Source organism: Megascapheus bottae, chromosome 6, assembly GCF_031878675.1.
Source record: "Megascapheus bottae isolate mThoBot1 chromosome 6, mThoBot2.hap1, whole genome shotgun sequence".
Taxonomy (NCBI): domain Eukaryota; kingdom Metazoa; phylum Chordata; class Mammalia; order Rodentia; family Geomyidae; genus Megascapheus; species Megascapheus bottae.
Genome location: NC_143514.1, coordinates 75,450,495 through 75,471,774, shown reverse-complemented (window position 1 = coordinate 75,471,774; position 21,280 = coordinate 75,450,495). Strand labels below are relative to the sequence as shown.

Here is a 21,280-nt window from a genome sequence, read left to right as displayed (position 1 = left end):
GAAGGAGGGAAGGAGGGAAGGAAGGAGGGAAGGAAGGAAGGAGGGAAGGAAGGAAGGAAGGAAGGAGGGAAGGAGGGAAGGAGGGAAGGAAGGAGGGAAGGAAGGAAGGAGGGAAGGAAGGAGGGAAGGAAGGAAGGAAGGAAAGAAGGAAGGAGGGAGGGAGGGAAGGAAGGAAGGAGGGAAGGAGGGAAGGAAGGAAGAAAGGAGGGAAGGAAGGAAGGAAGGAAGGAAGGAAGGAAGGAAGGAAGGGAGGGAAGGAAGGACCGGAGGGAGGGAAGGAAGGAAGGAAGGAAGGAAGGAAGGAAGGAAGGAAGGGAAGGGAAGGGAAGGGAAGGAAGGAAGGAAGGAAGGAAGGAGGGAAGGAAGGACCGGAGGGAGGGAAGGAAGGAAGGAAGGAAGGAAGGAAGGAAGGAAGGAAGGAAGGAAGGACCGGAGGGAGGGAAGGAAGGAAGGAAGGAAGGAAGGACCGGAGGGAGGGAAGGAAGGACCGGAGGGAGGGACAGGGACACAGAGGAAATGGACGGTGGAGGAAAGGTCTCCTTCAGGCGGTCACCTTTCCCTACTCAGTCCTTCTGCCCTCTCCTGGCCACTTCTGGGGATTCTGGCTCTCTGCACCGCGGAGGGGAGGCGGGGGCGCAGCCTTTCCGCGGGGCACTCACTGGAGATCGAATCCTGCCACTTCCAATCCCCTGGACCCCGCGGCTGAGCGGGCCGCGGGCGCAGCCAGCGGCGGGGCGCGCCCGGGGCTGCCGGAGGCCGTCGGGCGAGTCCGCGCTCCTCGGGGGCGTGGCCTGCTCCGGGGGCGGGGCCTGCTCCGGGGGCGTGGCCGCGGCGGTCGGGAGGCGGGGCCTGCGGCCCGGGCCAGCCCGGAAGCGGCGGGAGGGGCCGCGGCGGGACTGGAGTCGTTCCCACGTGAGGGCTCGCGGCCGGATTCCTCGCGTGCGGCGGTCGCGAACGGCCGGGCGTCCGGCCGGACCGAGAGGCGAGGGCCGGAGGCGCGCGGCGGCGCCCGGATGCGGGGCTGCGAGCCGGGCTGCCCGCCGTCGGAGCCCCCGGGGTAGGCGGCATGCGGGCGGCGGACGCGGGCTCCTGGGAGCGCGTCCGGCAGCTGGCGGCGCAGGGCGAGCCGGCGCCGAGCTGCGGGCCGGGGGCCGGGCCCGCGCGCCTCCCGGGGCCCGCGGCCTGCGAGCCGTGCGCGGACGCGCCGGGGCCCGGCGGTCGGCTCGGCGCCGGGGCGCCCTCCTCGGGAGCGGATGACGACGGCCGCCGGCCGGGTAGGTGCGCGCGGGGGCCGGGCCGGGCGCGGGGGGGCGGGCCGGGCGGAGGGAGCGAGGCGGCCCGGGGCCCGGGGACCGCCGGGGTCGGGCGCTCGGGGGCGCCTGGGGCCGGCATCGCGGGTGGCAAAGTTCTGGCCGCGCGCGGGGACCTTGGCGCCGGGCGGGTGCGGCCGGGGGCGCGCGGGACGCGGACTTCCAGCTCTTGGGCATCGGGGCAGATCCCGGGACTCCCGGCTCTGGGGTCGGAGCCCCCTGCGCCCCCTCCCCCGGCCAGGGCCGCCAGGAGAGGTCGAGGCCACGCCAGCCGCTGCGGCCCCGCGGCGCCGGCGTGGGAACCGGGGCTCGGCGGGGCGCGAGCTCCGGGCGGCCCCCGGCGCCCGCACCTGTAGCCCCTCCGGCCCCCGGTGGCCGCCGCCGCCCGTCGGCTCCTTGCCTTTGCCCAGAGCCCCGAGATGGCAGCGTTCCCCGCACACTTGAACTCTGGGGGTGCAGAGAGAAACCGCCGCGGCTGGAGGCACACACACTGGGGTCTGGTTGCCTCTGGTGCGCCGCCAGCCCCAGTGGAGAAGGCGTTTTCGCTGTTAAAATGTTCCTGGTGGGCGCGCCCTTCCTCATCCCCGTGTGGTCAGTCTCGGCCGTCTCCCTCCTTCCGCACCCTGTTAGGGCTGGGGGGGGGGGGCGAGGAACAGAGCCCTTTGGATCCGTTCTCCTTCGAATAGGAAGTAATTCAGATGGACGCGAAAAGGCTCCGCCCCTCCCCCCAAGACTCTGTCATCATCAATTTGAAGTTCTCAATAGTTCTTTTTTCCTAGGAAAAATGAAGGGGGGCCATGACTATTCATTATTTATCATTCACCTGTCGTGTTGAGATTTGCATACGTTGTTTCCTGGAAGCCGCATCACCCCAGGGAGAGGACAGAATCGGAGTGATAAGTGTTGCGGGATCTGTCCGTGCTGGTGAGAGGGAATGCCTGGGAGTCTCTGCCTCTGTGGTCATACGTGTTAGTCTGGGTGCAGATGCGGGTCGTTTTCTTAAACCTGACACAAAATACTTGGCAGGACACTCCCCAGCTCAGGATCTCACAGGCGTCCTTGCTTAGTAATTCTTTCTGGGTAGAAAGAAAGCACTCCAGATGCCCCCATGCCACCAGTGGTGGATACTGTCTTGTGTGTTTGTGTGCCAGTCCTAGGGCTTGGGTGCTGTTGTTCACTTTTTTGCTCAAGCCTGGCACTTTACCCCTTGAGCCACACCTCCCTTTCCAACTTTTTGGTGGTTACTTGGAGGTAGGAGTCTCAAGTTTTCCTGCCTGGTTAGCTTCCAGCTATGATTCTCAGATCTCCGCCTCCTGAGTGGCTAGGATTATGGGCTTGAGCCACTGGTGCCTGGTCAGAGCAAGTAGGTTGTAAATAGAACAGGGACCCACAAAGAGCCTGTGGGCAAGTTGGTTTATCTCTTTGAGACTCAGCTTTCCCATGTGTGCAGTGGACATAATGACAGTGATAAGCAAGGATGTGGTCATTTGAAGGATGGCATCAGAGAAGCTCCTTGCTCAGATAGCCAGGCCTTTCCTGGATGATAGCTTCATCCGTAGGCTTATTCTTCTTGTTTCAAGGTTGCTTGATAACCTGTCAGAGCCCCGGGGACTCTTTCCTACAGGCTGTGAGTCTGTCTGTCCATCTACACTCTCCTGATAACAGTTGCTCAGTAAAACATAGGTGGAAACTTGGTCCTGTGGCTGGCACCTGTAATCCTAGCTACTGAGGAAGTGGAGATCTCAGGATCAAAGCCAGACCAGACAGGAAAGTGAGTAAGAATCTTACCTCTAGTTAACTGCCAAAAAGCCAGAAGTGGAGCTTTGGCTTAAGTGGTAGAGGGCCAACCTTGAGTGAAAAAAATTATGAACATTGTTCCAGCACAGGCACCCACAAACATGCAGAGGTAGAGTGTTCAACAGGACAGAAGTTGTTATTGTGTAAATTTGGAAGGTGGCTGGGTGGAGATGGAGCTGTTTATTTTGTATCTCCATTCTTATGTCCTAGATGACAGTTTCCTAATGACACCATATAGCCTAGAATCACCTGTCTCATAAGTCCATGGGTAGTTGTTTTCTGACACTTGATGTATTGCTGTAGGGGAGAGATGCTTTAGAGATGACTGGTCTTTCCTTAATTGCAGCTGGCATTTACGGCCAGAAATGGGGTTGAACCTGAAGCCTAACAAGAATGTTGTATAAACCAGCATGGTGCTGGTGGCTTATGCAGTCATCTAAGCTACTCAGGAGGCTGAGATCCTGCAGATGCAGGTTTGCAGCAAGCCAGTGCAGAAAAGTCAGTGAGATTGTTACCTTGGGTTAACCACTAAAAAACTCAAAAGTAGAACTGTGGTTCAAGTGGTAGAAAGCAACCTTGAATGAAAGAGCTAAGAGACAGCACCTGGGCTCTTGAGTTCAGGCCCTACAACAGAAACAAAAAGCAAATTAAAAAGTTTTCTCTGAGTTGTTGGGTTGCTTTGCTTTGCAGATGTTTTGCAGTGTTAGGGATGGAACCCCCAGGCCTCAGGTGAGCTAGGCAAGTGCTCAGTACTTAACTGTGTCACTCCCCCACATCTCCCAGTTGGAGACACACATGGAGTTTTGGTGAGGATTTCCCGTGGCTGGACACTGAGGACAGCTGGTGTGTGTTTCTCAAACTCCTGGCTGTTACAAGGAGGTTTCTGCTGTGAGCACCCAGGCAGGTCTTTGGCTTAGAACCACAGGCTGACATTGGTGCTGAGATAAACGTCTCAGCCAGGCTGATGGGGGTTGGGGGTTGGTTTGCCCTAGAATCTTAGAGCTCAGTTTAGGTGAGGTGTCCTGTGGGACAGGTGTCTCAGTGATGGGCACAGGGTGTCCACAGCCCCCGCCTCTGAGATGAGTAGACTAGAGACTGGAGCAGAAGATGCTGGGTGTCTGTGAAGTCTGCACCTCCTGCTGCCCCAGTTCTGTGCGACCTTGAGCGACTCCCCAGCCCCGTTTCACTGTTAGTGGGGTGGGCCTAGCTGCCTGAGGGTCGGGTCAGCTCTTTCCACACTCCCCTCACTAGGTGAGCCAGAAGCTCACAGATACTCTACCAGGAACACAGATCAGCTTCCTGGGTCTTTTAATCAGTCACATTCCTCGGGCACCTGCTCCGTGGCAGGCACCGACATGGCAGGGGTTGGAGCTTATGTTCTGAGAGAGATTTCCAGTGGGCAGATGTAGTCAGGGTAAAGGGTAAGTACTTTGTAGAAAAATTAAGCTAGGTGGGGTGAGAATGCTGGGCAGGGTTACTGTTGGTGCTCAGCTAGAAGAGAATGACAGGTGTCGGTGGGGGCTTGTGGATGCTGATTCCCTGAGAGCCAGAGGGCATTGCTCATCTGCTAGAAGCGCCAATTGTTTTCTTTTCCTTTTGTGCAGGCTCTGGGGCTTAGGCTCTAGGCTTCTGTGCTTGCTCAAGGCTGGTGCTCTGCCACTGCAGTCATATCTCCACTTCAGTTCTCTTCTTCTCCTTCCCTCCCTCCCTCCCTCCCTCTCTCTCTCCCTCTCCCTCCCTCCCTCCCTCCCTCCCTCCCTCCCTCCCTCCCTCTCTCTCTCCCTCCCTCCCTCTCCCTCCTTCTCCCTCCCTCTCTCTCTCCCTCTCCCTCTCCCCCCTCCCTCTCCTTCTCTCTCCCTCTCTCCTCTCCTTCTCTCTTCCTCCCCTTCTCCCCCCTCCCTCTCCCTTTCTCCCTCTCTCTCCCTCTGCTCTCTTTCTCTTTCTCTTTCTTTTTTTCTTTTTTGCCAGTTCTGGGCCATCAGCACTGTCCTTGGGCTTTCTCAAGGCTACCACTCTACCACTTGAGCCACAAGCACTACTTCTGGCTTTTTTTTTTTTTTCTCTGTGTATGGGTTACGAAGGAATCAAACCCAGGGCTTTGTGCATGCTAGGCAAGCACTTTATCACCGGGCTACACACCCTGCCCCTCCCCTGAGTTTTTTTTGATGATTAATTAGAGATAAGAGTCTTACTGATGGTCCTGGCTAAGCTGACTTTGAACCTCTATCTTTAGATCTCAGCCTCCTCGAGAGCTAGGATAACTGGTGCCCAGTGAGCCACATCATTTTTGAAAAGGAGGTAGCATTTTAGTATCTTTGTGTGGTTGGCACTTCTGTTTTTGGTAGTGCTTATTAACTTTTATGTATTATAAACATCGTGTTCTTCCTGCTTCTTTTTCTTTTCCAGTCCTTGGGCTTCTTTTGCTCAAGACTAGCGCTCTACCACTTGAACCACAGCGCCACTTCTGGCTTTTTCTGTTTCTGTGGTACTGAGGAATTGAACCCAGGGCTTCATGTATACTAGGCAAGCACTCTACCACTAAGCCACATTCCCAGCTACCTTACTGCTTCTTGACCCTCTCTGTACAAGGCACTCAGCACTGTCTCTAAAGTACAAACAAAGCAGAGTCCTGGTGTACAGTCCTAGGCCCAGCGGGGCTAGGCGTAGTTGATAATCCCATTTGAGGGGAAAGAAAGGGTTACTTGGGGGAAGTTGTGGGACTCAGGCCAGACACACAGCCGGGGGCACACTTCAGACTCTGGATCTCCACGCTTTTAGAGAGGGTGAGGCCTTGTGTTGTTCTTCCTGTGTTACTAGAATTTTCAGGCCCTCCCCCCCTTAAATTTTTATCTTTTAAAAACAAGAAGTTTTGTTCTCTCCTTCCCATTCCTCTTTGTTCCGAGCCCAGCCTTCATTTGCTTATCTTGGGCGGGTGGGGCCCTAGCCACCTGAGCATTCAGACATCTTCATACCTGAGTCCCCAGGAAACCTGCCATTCTCTACCCTGGGTTGTGGTTCAATGCTTTGTGCTGAACTTAATCCTTCCAAGGCAGGTGGCACCCCAGCGGGGTACCGGGCACTGGCTTGGGAGATGGAACCAGCAAGCCCTGGATAGAACTCCTCACTTGTGGTCCTTCCTGCTATGTATGAGTCTTCTGAAGTAGGTCACTTAACTTCCCAAGCCTCAGCTTGCATGTCTGTAAAATGGGGGTCCTGTTGCCCACCCACCTGAGCGCTGCTGGAGCTGTGTGATGAGGACCCATGGTACCTAATGGAGCCATTTTGTTTGTTTAAATGATGGTAGGTGGAGCTTAGACACTATCCCTTAGCTTTTTCCCACTCAAGACTGGTGCTTACCGTTTGAGCCACACCTCCTCTTCCCGCTTTTTGCTAGTTATTTGGAGATAATCGGCGTTCCTGCTGGGTTGGCTGATAGAATTACTGGAGTGAGCCATCAGCACCTAGTGCCATAAGGAAAGAGTACAGAGGTGGACGTGGGTGAAGTTACGGATGTGTATAAATGCTCATTAGTGGGTCAAGTGTGAGGTACTGGGATCTGCTGAGCAGGTGCCTACCAGGCTCACTGCACGCTTGCTGTGCAGAGTTACAGGGAGTCTCTGGTGGACCTCAAAGTCTTCCGGTCCCTATAATATTCCAGTGTGCATTCTCCCTGGAGGAATACAGCTTGACTGTCTCTTCCTCTTTGAGGCTTAATGAAAATGGCACTCACCATCTGGGGTCACAACACAAACGGGAAGGGACGCAGATCTATCTGTGGACAGGTATTGGTGCAGACACATAGTTAAAGCTGGCCAAGGCAGGTGCCCCAGGAAGCTAGTGTGCGGTGCTGAGTTCCTAAGGGCTGAATACTCCAGAGAGGCAGCAGAATGGAGAGGGGGGAGGGAGAGAGAGAGAGAAGTGTATGCAGTGTGTGTATAGTTATTTAAATGGACTTTTCTGTATGAAGGCAGCCAGTGCCACTTAAGGCAGATGAATGCCAGTCAGGGAGGGGGTACGTGGGGATCACCTCCCATCCCCCTGAGCCATCTCTTCTGCACCCCTTGTGCTCGCTTTCGGGAACATGGGGGCTTCAGGCTTTCTCTGGTCTGTTGCTTGGACCTCTTCAAGAGAGGCCAGCTAGAGGACTGCCCTATCGATTCTCTGCAGCCCTGGTCCAGCGGCCCCTGCCCACCTGGGGCGTCTGTGGCCCCGGCCTCTGGAGGAACCCCCCAGCAGAAGGGTGTGACAGGTAGGTGAGCCCCGTAGATGGCCCGGCCCAGCCTCAGCAGAGGGTCTCTGGTGGTGTGTACCGTCTCTGGACTGGATTTTTCTCATGGCATCTGGGAACACCCTTCTGCCTGGCACCTGGTGGCTGTTTTGCGGGTTCCTGGACTATCGTTAGGACCTGGATTATCAAGGTGGTGCCAACACCCAAGCTGGTTTGGGACTGTCACCTTGTCCCAGACATTGAGGGTGTTGAGGACCTTTTAATTGTGCAGAAGCTTTGGGCCACTCTCCCTGAGGGGTTTCACAGAAGTAAAAACAAATGCTGCTGTCCCGGGGGAGCTTCTCTCCTAACTCTGAACCAAGTCCCGGGAGCCCAGACAGGAGCCTTGTGCGACTGAAGGAAAGTCATTTGCTGAGCCTAGCTGGGAGCCAGGAGTGCCCGACCCCTGTGTCACAGCTGTCTTCCTCCCCTGCCCTCTTCCCACCTCCCAGATAAGACCCTGCAGGACTGCCCTGTTTCTGCATCAGCTGACTTTCCTCAAGGGCCGCCCTGGCACCACAGAGGCAGAGAGCCAGGGGATTCCCGCTACCCCCAGGCTCCTTTAGCCGCTGGCATCCTGGCACTAGGTGGTTCCTCCCTGCGGACCCCATCCCGGCCATTCCAGAAGCCTCTGCAGGGGTGAGTCTGCACAGGGAGGAAACAGGCCCAGGACAGAGAAGACACCCAGTTCCCAGATGCCTTGGAGGCAGGTAGCTCCAGAGATACCCTGCCCTTTGCCCTGCTGGGCTGGGGTTGCTTTCAGAGGCCACTTCCCTGCTTCTTGATATAATCATTAGCACCTCCCCCTCCCCCTTGGGTGTCTGCAGTGCACAGGAAAGTAGATATTCTTCCTACTTGAACCTCATTTTTGTCGACTCTGCTCCCTGCCCAGGCTTGTGTTCTCAGAATCTTGTTGAAAGAGTCACCAGACTGCCCTGTGGGAAGAAGGCAGGGTGCTCAGATTCCACCTCCAGCCCCCAGCATTCCCTTGGCTTAGCCCAGTGTGTTGTCCCTTGGTTCTTGGGCGACCAGAGCTGGGTACTAGGGAGACGGAGGCCACCTCCTGTCTGGTGATTCATCCATCCTCAAGTCCTGGTCTCCAGAGCCACCGGTGGAGCCTGTTCTTCCGGCCTCTCCAGCCCGGCCCCTTCCATCCTCAGTCCCTGCCTTCAGTCGCCTTTTGTTTTGGGCTCTGAAGATTTGCCCGAGGCCCACATGCTTCCTCTTGGCATCATCTCTCAGGTGATCAGCCTGGGGTGATTTCTGTTGTCTTTATATATCCTTTAGGGCTTGGGGGTTCCTCTGCCCAGGGAGCCCCCAGATGCTTGGGCTCAAAAGCAGGGTGAGGTTGATTCTGCTCCTTACTCTCCCTTTTGCATTTTACCAGTCATTCATTCATTCATTCATTCATACATTTTGGTGCTGGGGATTGAACCCAGAACTTCATGCATGCTAAGCATGTGTGTTACCTCTGGGCTATATCCCAGCGTCCACCCCCCCCTTTTCTTTTTGCGTTTTAAAAAATTGTGTTTTCTTCTGTGAATAAGGAAGGCTCAGCTCTCTGGTCTCCACAGCAGTCCTGGCACTGGCTGGAGAATCTGAGCATAAGCTATGTGTTTCTTCTCAATGGGAGGGAAGCAACCCAGAGATACTGAAGCATTAGACACTGTGTATCCTCTGCCCCAATAACATAAGCATGTGAAAATGCTCCAAAAAAATAAAAAATTGTTTAGGGCCGGGAGTTTGGCCTAGTGGTAGAGTGCTCGCCTAGCATGCATGAAGACCTGGGTTCTATTCCTTGGTACCACATACACAAAAAAAGCTGGAAGTGGTGCTACAGCTGAAAGTGGCAGAGTACTAACCTTGAGAAAAGCCCAAAGACAGTGCTCAGGCCTGAGTTCAAGCCCCACAACTAGAAAAAAGAAGCTAAGCACAGGTAGCTTACATCTGTAATCCTAGCTACTCAGGAGGCTGAGATCTGAGGGTCTCGGTTCAGACAAAGCCAGCACAGGCACTAAGGTTCATGAGACTCTCATCTCCAATTAACCACCAGAAAACCGGAACTGGCGCTGTGGTTCAAGGGGTAAGGTAGTAGCCTTGAGGTGAAGAGCTCAGGGGCAGAGCCCAGGCCCAGAGTTCAAGTCCAGCGACCAACAACAACAACAAAAAAATTGTGTTTAAAATACACGTCACAAACTGTGGCCGTTTGGTTTTCATTGTTTTGTCTTTGAGTGATGGTACTGAACACAAAGCCTGGGTGCTAGCCTAAATGTTTTTTTTTTTTTTTTTGCCAGTCCTGGGCTTGAGCTCAGGGCCTGAGCACTGTCCTTGGACTTTCTCAAGGCTAGAGCTCTACCACTTGAGCCTCAGCACCACTTCTGGCTTTTCTATATATGTGGTACCAAGGAATCGAACCCGGGTCTTCATGCATGCTAGGCAAGCACTTTAACCACTAGGCCAAACTCCTGGCCCAGCCTAAATGTTTTCTATCAAGACTCTACCACTCAAACCACAGCTCCACTTCTAGCTTTTTGCTGGTTAATTGGAGATCAGACTCTCATGAACTGTCCTGTACCAGCTGGCTTCAGACTGTGATCTGAAGATCTCAGCCTCCTGAGCAGCACCACGCCTGAGCCGCCAGCACCCAGCTTAGCTCCTGTGTGGACCTGTTGTGCAGGTGTCACCCCTGTCCCATCTGTCATCTCAAGCATGAGCAATCCCTTTCCCTGCCTGTCCCCTCCCCCCAGCAGTCTCTTCCACGTTCCTTGCCTCTGGTGTCTGACCACACTGTTATCTTCTCACATCCCAGAACTTCCCAGACCCTTATTGTTCACACTTTCCTTAAACTTATGCCTGAGCTGGGCACCTGTGGCTCAGGCTTGTAATCCTAGCTACTGGGGAGGCTGAGATCAGAGTATGGAGATTTGAAGCCAGCAGGATAGGAAAGTCTCTGATATCTTTTGTATGCCTTTAGGGCACAGTAATGTCACTCTACTTTTGACTGTTTGTGTTGGTATATGTGTATGTGTGCTTGTGGGTCCGTGGGGGAGGTTTCGAGGTTCTCAGCACTCTTTTGGCTCTGGTAGTTTATTCTGGACTGTGCAGCCTCTGGGCAGTTCCTTGCCCCCAGGGCCCTGCCTTGAACCTCTGGGCCACTGTAGCTTCCTAGTTGTGGTGAGATACCCAGCCCTTTATACTGCCTGGCAGAGGCGATTCTGCCCTTTGTGAATAGGGACTTCTCCCACACTGGGGGCATGGAGTGTGGCCAGTGAGGGGTCAGCTAAGCTGATTGAGCCACCTCCAGCTCTCCTTTCCCAGCTGAGCCCTCCAGGTGTGTGGTTCTGCAGCCCCCAGCAGGCCGAGTGCTTCCTCCTGTTCAGTTGGCTTGCGTGGCTGGCGATGTACCACTTGAACCACACCTCTACCCCAGGATCGGAATCTTCAACACGTTACTCCTCTATACTTACATAGCTGGTGTTTTCCTGCTCTGCAGAGAAGCCTCAGCCCCCTGGACCTGCCTCTTTCCTTGAGTGGATCTTCAGTCTACACCCTAGAGAAACACAAGCTTGTCCAGCCAGCCTGCGGCAGTGCGGCCAGGACCAGGACACCTGATGTGTCCAGAGCTCGTTCACAGTTGGCTGCAGGGAGCCCCTTCCACTTCCGTTTCCCCCTCTCTACCTGTGCCCAGCAGGCTGTCCAGGGCAGTTTGACCCTTCCTTACCCATGCTGAGAGCGTATCACTGGGATGTCCTCCGATCCCTGCCTCGCCACCAGGGAAGCACCGCCCATGATGCTTCCAACGTTGATGGCCAAGCCCACTCTGCCCCGTCCTCCCAGCCTCCAAGGCCGGGCTCTCAGAAGAACCCAGAGTCCTCAAGCTCCCTGGGGACAAGGCCCGTGCTGCATCAGTCCTAGAAGACGTCAGCACAGTGTGTGCGTCAGGGATGGAGGAAAAAAGAATGTGGACCCGTTGCTGACCTGCTGCAGTACTGCCCCCTCCCTTCAGGGAACTGGGCACGGTGCTGGCAGCCTTCTGAGCCTGCAGTGCACAAGTTCCTCCTTCCCCACAGGCTGCCTGTTTTTGTTGGCACTGTGGTTTGAACTCAGGGCTTGTGAAACAGGTGCAGTACTACTTGAGCCATTCCTCCCTCCTGAGCATTTGGCCTGTTGTACCTGAGAAGTTCTCAGTGTTAGCACTGGGTGGGGAGCCCCCGTGTCCTGGGCACAGCGCCCCACGATGTGCCAGCCACACTTGGCCGCGTTGCCATAAGGAAAAGGGGTCCTCTAGCAGCTGAGACATCGCCTGCCTCCCGTCCCCCATCCCTCCTGTCCCCCGTCCTCCTTGCCCCCTCTTCCCTCCTGTCCCCCTCTCCTCCCTTCTAATTATCCCTTCCCCTTAGTTGTACTGACCAGTTTAGTTTTATTGTTCTTGGTGGTGGTGGTCATGGGTCTTGAACTAAGGACCTAGAGCTCTCTGGTACCACCTTGAGCCACAGCACTACTTCTGGCTTTTTCTGGGTAACTTATTGGAGATAAAAGTATAATGGTAGCTTACTGGAGATAAGAGTATTATGGACTTTCATACCCAGGCTGGCTTTTAACTGAGATCCTCAGATCTTTTGAGTAGTTAGGATTGCAAGAGTGAGCCACCAGTGCCTGGCTGCTCTGCCCAGTTAACCTACTGTCCCCTCTCTGCTCCTTGGCTCATGTGTGACCACCTGCAGCTCTGGTGCCAGCTGCCCTGTATCCCATCTGCCCGTCTGTTCTAGCTGCTCCTCAGCTGATACTTGCCAGGCCCAGATGGACACCAGGCCCTGACCAGCTGAGCGGGATGGCCTACCTCCCACCCTGCACTCCGCCTCGTCACCTCCTCCTCGTCACCTCCTGGGTCCAACCAGACCTGAGTGTGGTGCTGTCCCTTGGCCTCTTCACTTGAGGCTAAGTCTAGCTTTTTCCTGGTTAGATGGAGATAAGGATTTCATGACTTTCCTGCCCAGCTGGCTTTGAACTGTGGTCCTCCTGAGTGTTGTATTACAGGCCTGAGCCACCAGTGCCGTGCTCCCTGCAGCTTTGATTGCTTGTCTTCAAGCACTCACTCACCTAAATACTGAGCCCAGAACTCCAGGGTCCATGGCGTCCATCCACTCCTCGGCCCTTTGAGGCTCTCACACGCTGCTGACCCCTCTGACCTCAGATTTGGTGTGAGCACCATGTGCCTTCCTGGACCCACTTTTTTCTTCCAGCTGTGTGGCACTGGGTAAGAAAGGATGGCGTGCCTTGCCCTGATCCCCCAGTTTGTCCTGCTTCAGGTCTCCTGCCCATCCGATAGCTCTTAGTGAGGGCAGAGGGAGGCCGAGCTGCTGGGACACACCCAGGGGAAGCATGCCCCAGACTGTGCGGTGTCCAGCTCCTCTCCATGTTTACAAAACATTGGGCCTGAGAGAAGGGGGGGAGGCCATCACTGCTGCCCGCCTCCCTTTCTGCAGTTGCCTGAATCCCACCCCCAGCCTGACAGCTCTTAGGTCAAAAGGAACCCAGGAAGCCCGGGAACAAGATCCTATACTCCTCTAGGGGTCCACAGTTGGCTAACCAGTGCTGTGCTGTGACGAAGGGTGCTGTGGACATGTGCCTGAAGCCAAGGTGACAGAAATACACGAGGTCGGGAAGGAAGAAAAGCGACACCTAGGAACCAGGCCCCATCCCTCTCCACTCCCAGCCTGGATTGGAGAGAGGGGCTTTCCACCCAGCTTGTGCCAAGTTAAATTGTTGCATGTGTGCGTATAGAGAAATCTGATTTGGAGGAGGTCAGTGGCTTGAAGCACGGATTAGGAGCTGGAGGAGATCCTGGGCCTGGCGGTTCTTGCGTTACTGGTTGTGGCGGATGGCAGGAAGGATTCTATCCCTGAACTTGGCCTGGCCTGGCTGGAGTCCTCCTCCTCCTCCTCTTCCTCCTCCTCCTTGGTGGTGTCCGCGATGGTGGGCTTCCACTGCCAGGGTACATGTGGGTTGGCCACCTTGCTGCATTGCCCACCTGTGGAAGAACATTTGAAGTGTCCACCAGCTGTTTTGCTTTGCTTTATGTCCTCTATCCTGCCAGTCCTGGGTGTCTAGCGAGGGCATCCACCACCCTCCTTCAGGCAGCCAGCAGGGGTCAGAGGATCTCACACATGTCAAAAGAGTGGACCCCAGACAGGCATGCAGCAAAACACAGGGTTTGAAGTTGGTGACATGTGAGAGGAGAGATTTTAAAGTTAGCTTGGTGGTAGGACAGGAGAAAGCTGACCGGAGATTATAACACACAGACAAAAGAAAAGCTTTAGGGCTACCATGAATAGTTTGCACATAGGTTCCCGGGGTTTGTGTTGGTTTGTTGGTTGTGGTACTAGGAATCCAACCCAGGGCCTCAAGCCTGCTAGGCAAGCACTCTCCTACTGAGCTATAGCCCCAGCCTAGCATCATCCCTGCTGTTTCTCTCCTAGCTTCCTGTCTCCCCTTTATTCAAAACTGGCACTTTGATTGTACAGCTCCAAAGCCTGGCATCTCTTCTCTCTAGTAGTGCTGTTTTCTCCTGGTATTCAGTAGGATTACACACACACACACAAAAAACCAGAAATGGACTAGATGCCAGTTCTCACACCTGTAATCCTAGCTACTTAAGAGGCTGAAATCAGGTTCAGAGTTCAAAGCCACCTTGGGCCAGTAAGGTCCATGAGACTCTTTATCTCTAGTTAACCACCAAAAGCCAGAAGTAGAGCTATGACTCAAGTGGTAGAGCACCAGCCTTGAGTAGAAAAGCTAAGGAACAGCACCCAGGCTCTAAGTCTAAGCCCCAATACTGGCACAAAAATAAACAGCTAGAAGACCACTCTCTGGCTATAGAGTGTGGCCCGTAGGGCTTTGGTCCGATCTTTGCCCATGGGCTGTGCCCTGGTAACTGTCAGGCTCTCATGCACATTTACTCCGCCGGGGTCCAGTCTCTGTTGCAGCTGGCCTGGTTGCTGGAGCCATGGCACCTTGCTCCTGCCAGGGGCAGTTCTGTGCCAGAGCCCCTGCCTCGGCTAGTGTGTTGTCCTTCAAGGCAGGCAGCCTGGCAACAGATCAGCACTGGTCACTGTTGGTGACAGTTCTGCGCTGCCTTTGTCTCGCCTGGCTCTGGGGCGGGAGGGGTAGGCGCAGTCTCCCTCCGTGCAGCTGGCTGGGCTGTGGGGGTGGGGTGTACGGAGCCTTGGGGTTCTTTCCATTTACATTTTTCAAATACTTTTCTCTTCTGCTCTCCCTGGAGGCCGCCTGCAGCCTGGAAGCTGCATTTGACCTTTGGATTGTTGGAGGAGTCGGCAAGCCTGGGTCTGGGAGATGTTGATGACTGAGCAGGAAGGAAAGTGAGGTCACAAGTGAGGAAACCAGGGGGGCAGGTGGCAAAAAAAGAAGGGGATCCCTATGTTGGAGGCCCCGTGTGGGCGTTGCCGGGTTCATTTCTGCAGGCCCAGCCCCCACCTCTGGAGGCGTGCCTCCAAACACCTCAGCAAGAGAACTCCACCAGAGGATGGGACCGAAGATTCCAGATGCCTGCTGGGCTGCAGAGGCAGTGCCGGCAAGAGGGCTGCTCTTACAGTCAGCAGGCAGTGGCTGTCAAGGGAAGGCCCAGAGCGGAAATAACGGAACTGTGTAGAGCGCTTGCCGCGTGCCAGAATGTTCTTTCGTGTCACTCCGCCCTTGTATCTACCCTGTAAGACAAACATCCCACTCTAAAGATGAGACACGAGTCGGCACCTGGGAAGTGGAGCTGGGAGGCTACTCTGGAGGCTGAGATCTGAGGATGGAGATTCAAAGCCAGCCCAAGCAGGAAAGTTGGCGAAGCTCCTCACTCCAGTTAACCACCAACCAGCTGGATGTGGAGCTGTGACTCAAGTGGTAGAGTGCCAGTCCTGGGAAAAAGATCGAAGAGACAATGCCCAAGCCCTAACTAAGTTCAAGTCTCAGAACCAGCACCCAAAAAAGAAAAATAAAGATGGAGCCCCAGAGAGGTGATGGGGGTAGGGAGGCATTGGGGAGGCGCGCAGACCCCAGGCTCACAGCTGCTTCTCACCCCTGGCCACAGCGCTTCACGGGAAAGTGCCACACGCTCAGCCTGCCACCCCCCCCCCACCCCAGACCCCTCTATTTTCAGTGCCTCAAGAGCAGCCCGGAGAGTCCAGGCTGTGCCCTTGCGTCTGTTGGTTGGGGTGGGATGGGGCAGGGAGCTGGCTGAGCTCCTGGCTTGGCTGTGTGGCCGGGTTAGCCGTCTTTTGCACTGGCAGGTGCAGACCTATAGGCCTGGTGGCGGGGCCGCAGCCGGGGCTTTCTTTCTGGTAGGATTATTACTGCCTCTGTCTGGGAGTGTCTGGTTCATTTCTCCTCTCTACCAAATGAATTTGGAGGCAGGAAAAGTGGGAGCAGAGGTGAGGATTGCTTGCGAGTGAGAGAGTAGGGCACTGGAGAAGGTTCAGATGTCTGGTAGATTGGTGTGAGCCCTTTCTGGGAGAACTGCCTGTGAAGCCAGTTACTTGCTTTCCCTGGGGGAGAGTCCAAGATGGGGACCCGGAAATCAGTCATCTACCTGCAGTGCCTGGTGGTTCTCCCTTACCATTTTGGGTGCATTACAGCGATCTGGGCATCTGGTTGGATCTCTATCTCACCCCAAGGGGAGGACGCCTGTCCTTCCCTGCTCTGGTCTACCCCCGAGAGGCAGAGTTTATCTGCCAGAGCCTGTGACTCCCCTTCTTTCTAGATTTTTCTCTGCCTCTCCACTAGGTTCTGTGAGTAGGCACATCTCAGACTCCTGTGCTGGGCAGCGTTCCCTGGGCTCTGGGTGAGGTGAGCAGGGCCCAGGTTTCCCAGGCCAAACCTGGGAACTGGCTTTTTTTCCTTTCCCTTTTCTTTTTGGTACTGGTCCTAGGACTTGAACTTAGGGCCTGGACACAGTCCCTGAGGTTTTGTGCTCATAGTTAGCACTCCACTATGTGAACCACAACTCTACTTCCAGCTTTTTGGTAATCAGAGAGGAGAGCCTCATGGACTTTCCTGCCCAAGGCTGGCTTTGAACTGAGATCCTTAGATCTCAGCCTCCTGAGTATCATTATAGGTGTGAACCACTGGGTGGGTTCCTCTCCTCCCTCCCCCCCAGTTTCCCAGCATCATCGGGACGCATCAGGGCCCAACCCATCCCCATCCCATGGGATGCTGGGATGCTGGCGGGTTGGGGCCTGGGACAGCCAGCACAGAGAGCGCTGTTGTCTGCACAGAGAGCGCTGTGGCCTGGGCTCCTGAGCAGCGCAGGCCTTCTGCTGCAGGCTGCGTAAGGAGTGTATTCATGGGATATCCAAAGCTGCAGGCTGTTGGGGTTCACTCATGGGGTACCCAGAGCCAGTCTTTCCTGGCCCTGACCTGATTTCTCATCCCAGGGTAATTTTTGCATTAACTCCATTGGCTGGGAAGCCATCCAACCCCTTGTAGTGTGGGAATGACCCCGGCTGGAAGGCCCCTCCTCTCTGTCCCCAGTGTGGGCTTGGCTTTCAGAAGGAAGCCTGGGGGTTCACGATGCACTCTTAGTCCCCTGCTCCTCTGAGCAATCCCAGATGGTGCTGGAGCCTGAGCAGCCTCTGGCTGTCTATCCCGTCCCGCCCCGCCCCGCCCACAGGGAGGCCTGAACAGCATTCATTAGGGACTTTATTGGTAAACAGTTTAGAAAGACGGCCCTGCCAGTTTTTGTAAGTGAAGCATTTAAAGTATGCAGAACACATTTTATTTCTTCCTGCAACAGCTGCTTGGTTGGGCTGGAGGACGAGGAGTGAGTTATGGAGTCTTGCGGTGTTCTGCAGGGCTGGCAGGCTCTCCTGCCCACCCCCTCCCACAGGGTCAGGCCAACTCTAGATGGCACAGGTGCTGCATACTGAGCCACCCGCATTGTGCCAGGCCCCTCTGGAACAATGTCACAGCCATCCTGGACAGACGGTTCTCTTGTCACCATTTTTCCACACAGGACAGCGGGGCCCTGCCAGGCTCACCCAGCCATCAAAGGACAGAGCCAGGTTTTCAACCTGGAGGCTAGGTTCAGAACCCATGCCATGTTCAGGGTGGCTGGGGTGGAGAAGTGTTTTCACTTGATAACAAGAATTTCCTGCGACCGGCCTCATTTTACCTATGGCACAGCGGCCCTCCGGCTCTGCGGGTTTAAATTCTTCTGGAAGCTGGAACTGCTGCCTGCCTGCTTTTCCTCTCTGTCTGCCCATGCCGATGCCTTGAATCCCAGAGCGGAGGCCTGAGAGCAGATTAGACCCAAGGCCATTTCCACAGTGGTCAGCTGTCTGTTTCTGAACACTTCCTCTGGGCCTCCTCCTGGCTGTCTGTGAAACAAGACTGAGGGTGGAACCAGTCCTTGCCCTGAGTTTCAGGCGGGTCTCTCTCCCATCCACAGCTAAACGGGCTCCCCCCAGTCTCTGGCTTCCACTCTGTGGTTGCTGATCCTGGGTGGAGACAGGGCAGCCTCCATGCTGGCCCAGGCGGGGAGTGAGGAGGCTGGGTTCCCACTTGCAGCCTTGTGCACCCTGCGCTCAGTGCACAGGGGAGGACTGTAATCATGCCTCTTTCCTTTCTGTGTTTGGTTACTTTTCCTAGGAGATGAAGAGGGGGGAGGGCTGAGAGTAGGAGCTGGCAGAGTAGGGTAGCGGTCCCTTCGTGGACATGGCCCTCTCCAAGCTTGTTCCTGGGGAAGGGGAGGGAAGGGAAGGTCAGTGCCATGGCCAGGGATGAGGAACTTCACAGGACGAGGCCCAGGGTCCACGTCTGTCCTGGCACAGGGTGGCACTTAGGGGCTGGAAGCCTGGTCTTCATATTGAGGACCATGTGGCCTGGTCTCCTCCTGCATTTCTTTGTGACTCGTGAGGCAGTTCAGTGGGCCCCCGGGCGCAGTGCCAGGCACGGGGTGGCACATATCTGGGGCTCAGCCCCCAGCAGCTGGGGCTCTAGGAGAAACACAGAAAGGCGGATCAGAGTGGAAAAGTCTAGAGCCTAGCGGGTCAGGGATGCCCAGGGCTTGGGCGTGGAAAGGGGGCTCTGCAGTGAGGATCACCTCTGCCATCCCAGCTCTGTGGGAGGCCATCGGCCGCTTTGATCCTCTCATTTGGGAGGGAACTGTGATAGCTGGAAACATAGTGCATAGCTTCCAGCTTTGTGGGGATTATGGGCACCTGGTAAGCTACCCCTGACCAGCAGTGTGTTGAGGTTCATTTGGGATTGTAAGGGATCGGAAATGCAGCTCGGATCTGCTGAAACAAGAGGAAGACTGTTGGTTATATCAGTGAAAAGCCAAGACTTCAGGCATGGTGTGATCCAGGGCTTGGGTATTCAGTGAGTCCAGATATAAGATGGTGGTCTGGCAAGATTATGTCGCTCTGTGAGTTGGTAGCCTTCTTGTTTGTGTGAACACCGTGGTCGCGTAGGAGTTGAAGCTGGGTGCTGGAGCCAGACTGCCTGGGGTTCAACCCTGGCTCTGCTCTTGACTCTGTGACCTTGGTTGGGTCGTTTACGTCTCTGTGCTTCATCTCCCTGACTCATTGCTGGGGGGTGGGGGGGAGAGGAGGTACCACAGGATAATTGATAGGATCTTCTTTGTGGAAATTATCCTAGGTAAATATGACTTGGAAAATACCAGTTTGGAGCAGAGGTTGGTTATGTTCAGATGTTAGCAATGGTGTAATTGCTAGGATGATGCACGATGAGTATGATATTATTTAGACCTCATCTTGGGGAAACTGTGCTTATAAATTTACAACTGATTGGGAACCTTAGAGAGTTAGATTGCCTCTCCTTTCTGGATGGCTGCAGCAGCTCCAGCCATTAACCTACATTCAAGATAAAAAGATAAAAGGTAGGCAAAAGGCAAAGCTTGTTTTTCTTAAAGGCCCATCTTCCTCCAGAGACTTTTTTTTTTTTTGCCAGTCCTGGGGCTTGAACTCAGGCCCTGGGCACTGCCCTTGAGCTTTCCCAAGGCTTGCGCTCTACCACTTGAGCCACCACTTCCAGCTTTTTGTGTGTAGGTGGTACCAAGGAATTGAACCCAGGGGTTTGTGTACCACTAGGCCACACTCCCAGCCCACTTCTTTTTTTTTGGCAGGGCGGGGAGCGGGGGGAGGGTAATCATGGGACTTGAACTCTGGGCCTGGGCACTACCCCTGAGCTCTTCAGCTCAAGGCTGCTGACCTACCCCTTGAGCCTCAATCCCATTTCCCGTTTTCTGATGGTTAATTGGAAATAAGAGTCTTGCTCTCTTTAGTGCCTGGACTGGCTTTGAACCTCCATCCTCAGATCTCAGCCTCCTGAGTAGCTAGGATTACAGACGTGAGCCACCGCACCCAGCCCAGGAACTTCAGAATAGGCCCACATGGACATGCCTAGCTACAAAGGAGGCGCAGCGACCTGGGGTGGGGGCTCTGAGCCTCCTTGCCCTGGGGAAGGGGGGGGGCCACTGTTGACACAGTTGCCTGGCATGCTGCTGGTGAGGCCGCTCCCTGGGGCAGGCAACATGACTACCCTGCCCGGGGACTCTGCTGAGCTTAGCTTTTGTTGGCATCCTGCCCGGGGGTCCGGGGCTGGGACTGCCCAGTGCCAGCTGACCAGTCCATGGCTGTGCTTTGACATGCTTGGGCGACACCAGGACTCTGTCTCTGGCTGAACACGACCACACCTTCCTGTCTCCAGCCAGTGCCCCTAGTAAAGGTGCCCAGACTCTGTACCCCTCTGTCCTGTGTCTTCGCCACCAACTGCACATGTGCACCTGGGTTGCGGGGCGTGTGACCAAGAAACTAGGTGGTGTACCTACAGGGCAGAGCCCAGGTCTCTGCTCTCACAGAGAAGCTGTGAGTCCCACACCTGGGCATGCTGGAACACTCCTGTAATCCCGGCCCCCAGAGGCTGAGGCAGGAGAATCTCTAGTTCCGGCCCTGCCTGGGCTCCATGTGAGCCTGAGACTCAATAAACCAAGGAGCCAGGGGGAGGGGCCACGCGGTGATGAAGGTCTAGGCAGGGACAGTGAACTCTCAAGGTCACACAGCAAGGTCACACTTCTGAGAAAGCAAAATTCTCCCAGCTCCAGTGTGTTCTTGTAAAGAAGGCGGTTGGTCCCCAGTACCCAGAGGGGAGGGTGGTGGTAGGTGAGGATGATGCCACCCAGGGGACATTGTGCCAGACACTCACAGTGCTGATTGTAGCTTTTGAGGAGTTTTTGTTCTCTCAGTGCTGGAGGTAGAGAGAACCTTGCGCAAACCCAGGTGTTTGCTGCTGAACTGCACGTCTCTACCTCTACTTAATTGCAGTTGGGGCAGCCGAGGCCCAGGACAGGGGTGCACCTTGGTCCAGGCCTGGGGGCTGTACCCAGGTCAGCTCTCTCCTGGACAAGCCGGCCAGAAGGTACAGGGCGGGCAGGGCAGGCAGGGCTGGCGATGTGGGCTGTCCTGCGGGGGGGGGGGGGGGGGCGGGCTGCTCTGTCAGCTGAGTGCCTGGCTCTCCCTGAAGTTGTTTTTCCAGCCTGTTTCCCTAGGGCTGGGCCCCTGGGGCTCTGCACCTGGTGTGCTGCCCACGTGGCTCCCCCAGGCTTATTTGGAGCAGGACTGCAGGGGTGGGGCCTCAGCCCTGTACACCTGTTGGAAAGGTGAGCTGAGCCCAGGGAAGGCTTCCCCCCCCTTGGTCTCTGCTGAGCACAGGTGTGGGTGCCCCCCCAGTAGAGCCTGCTTTGGGGGCCACCTGCTTCTTGTACCCATGTCCCTCAGCCCCTCAGGTAGGAGCAGAGCTATTTAGGACAGACATGAAGGACTTTTCAATCTGAGCGTGGCCCATGCACTGTGGGGACATTCTTATACTAACACTTAACCTG

At 55.5% G+C, this 21,280-nt stretch overlaps 1 protein-coding gene across 5 annotated transcripts in view; it reads left to right on the top strand.

Moving 5' to 3' along the window:
* The window catches only part of Kazn (kazrin, periplakin interacting protein), a 236,649-nt gene that overhangs the window by 149,656 nt on the left and 65,713 nt on the right, over window positions 1–21,280 (top strand). For 2 of the 5 annotated variants that reach the window (XM_090335772.1, XM_090335776.1), the window contains exon 1: window positions 953–1,274. The exons of 2 other annotated variants lie outside the window; for them this stretch is intronic. In XM_090335772.1, the coding sequence (XP_090191898.1) occupies window positions 1,067–1,274 (208 nt within the window). In that variant the 5' untranslated portion in view covers window positions 953–1,066. Of the gene's footprint in view, window positions 1–952; window positions 1,275–15,036; window positions 15,399–21,280 lie in introns of those variants that run through there. One more of the 5 variants, XM_090335773.1, reaches the window with a different exon arrangement.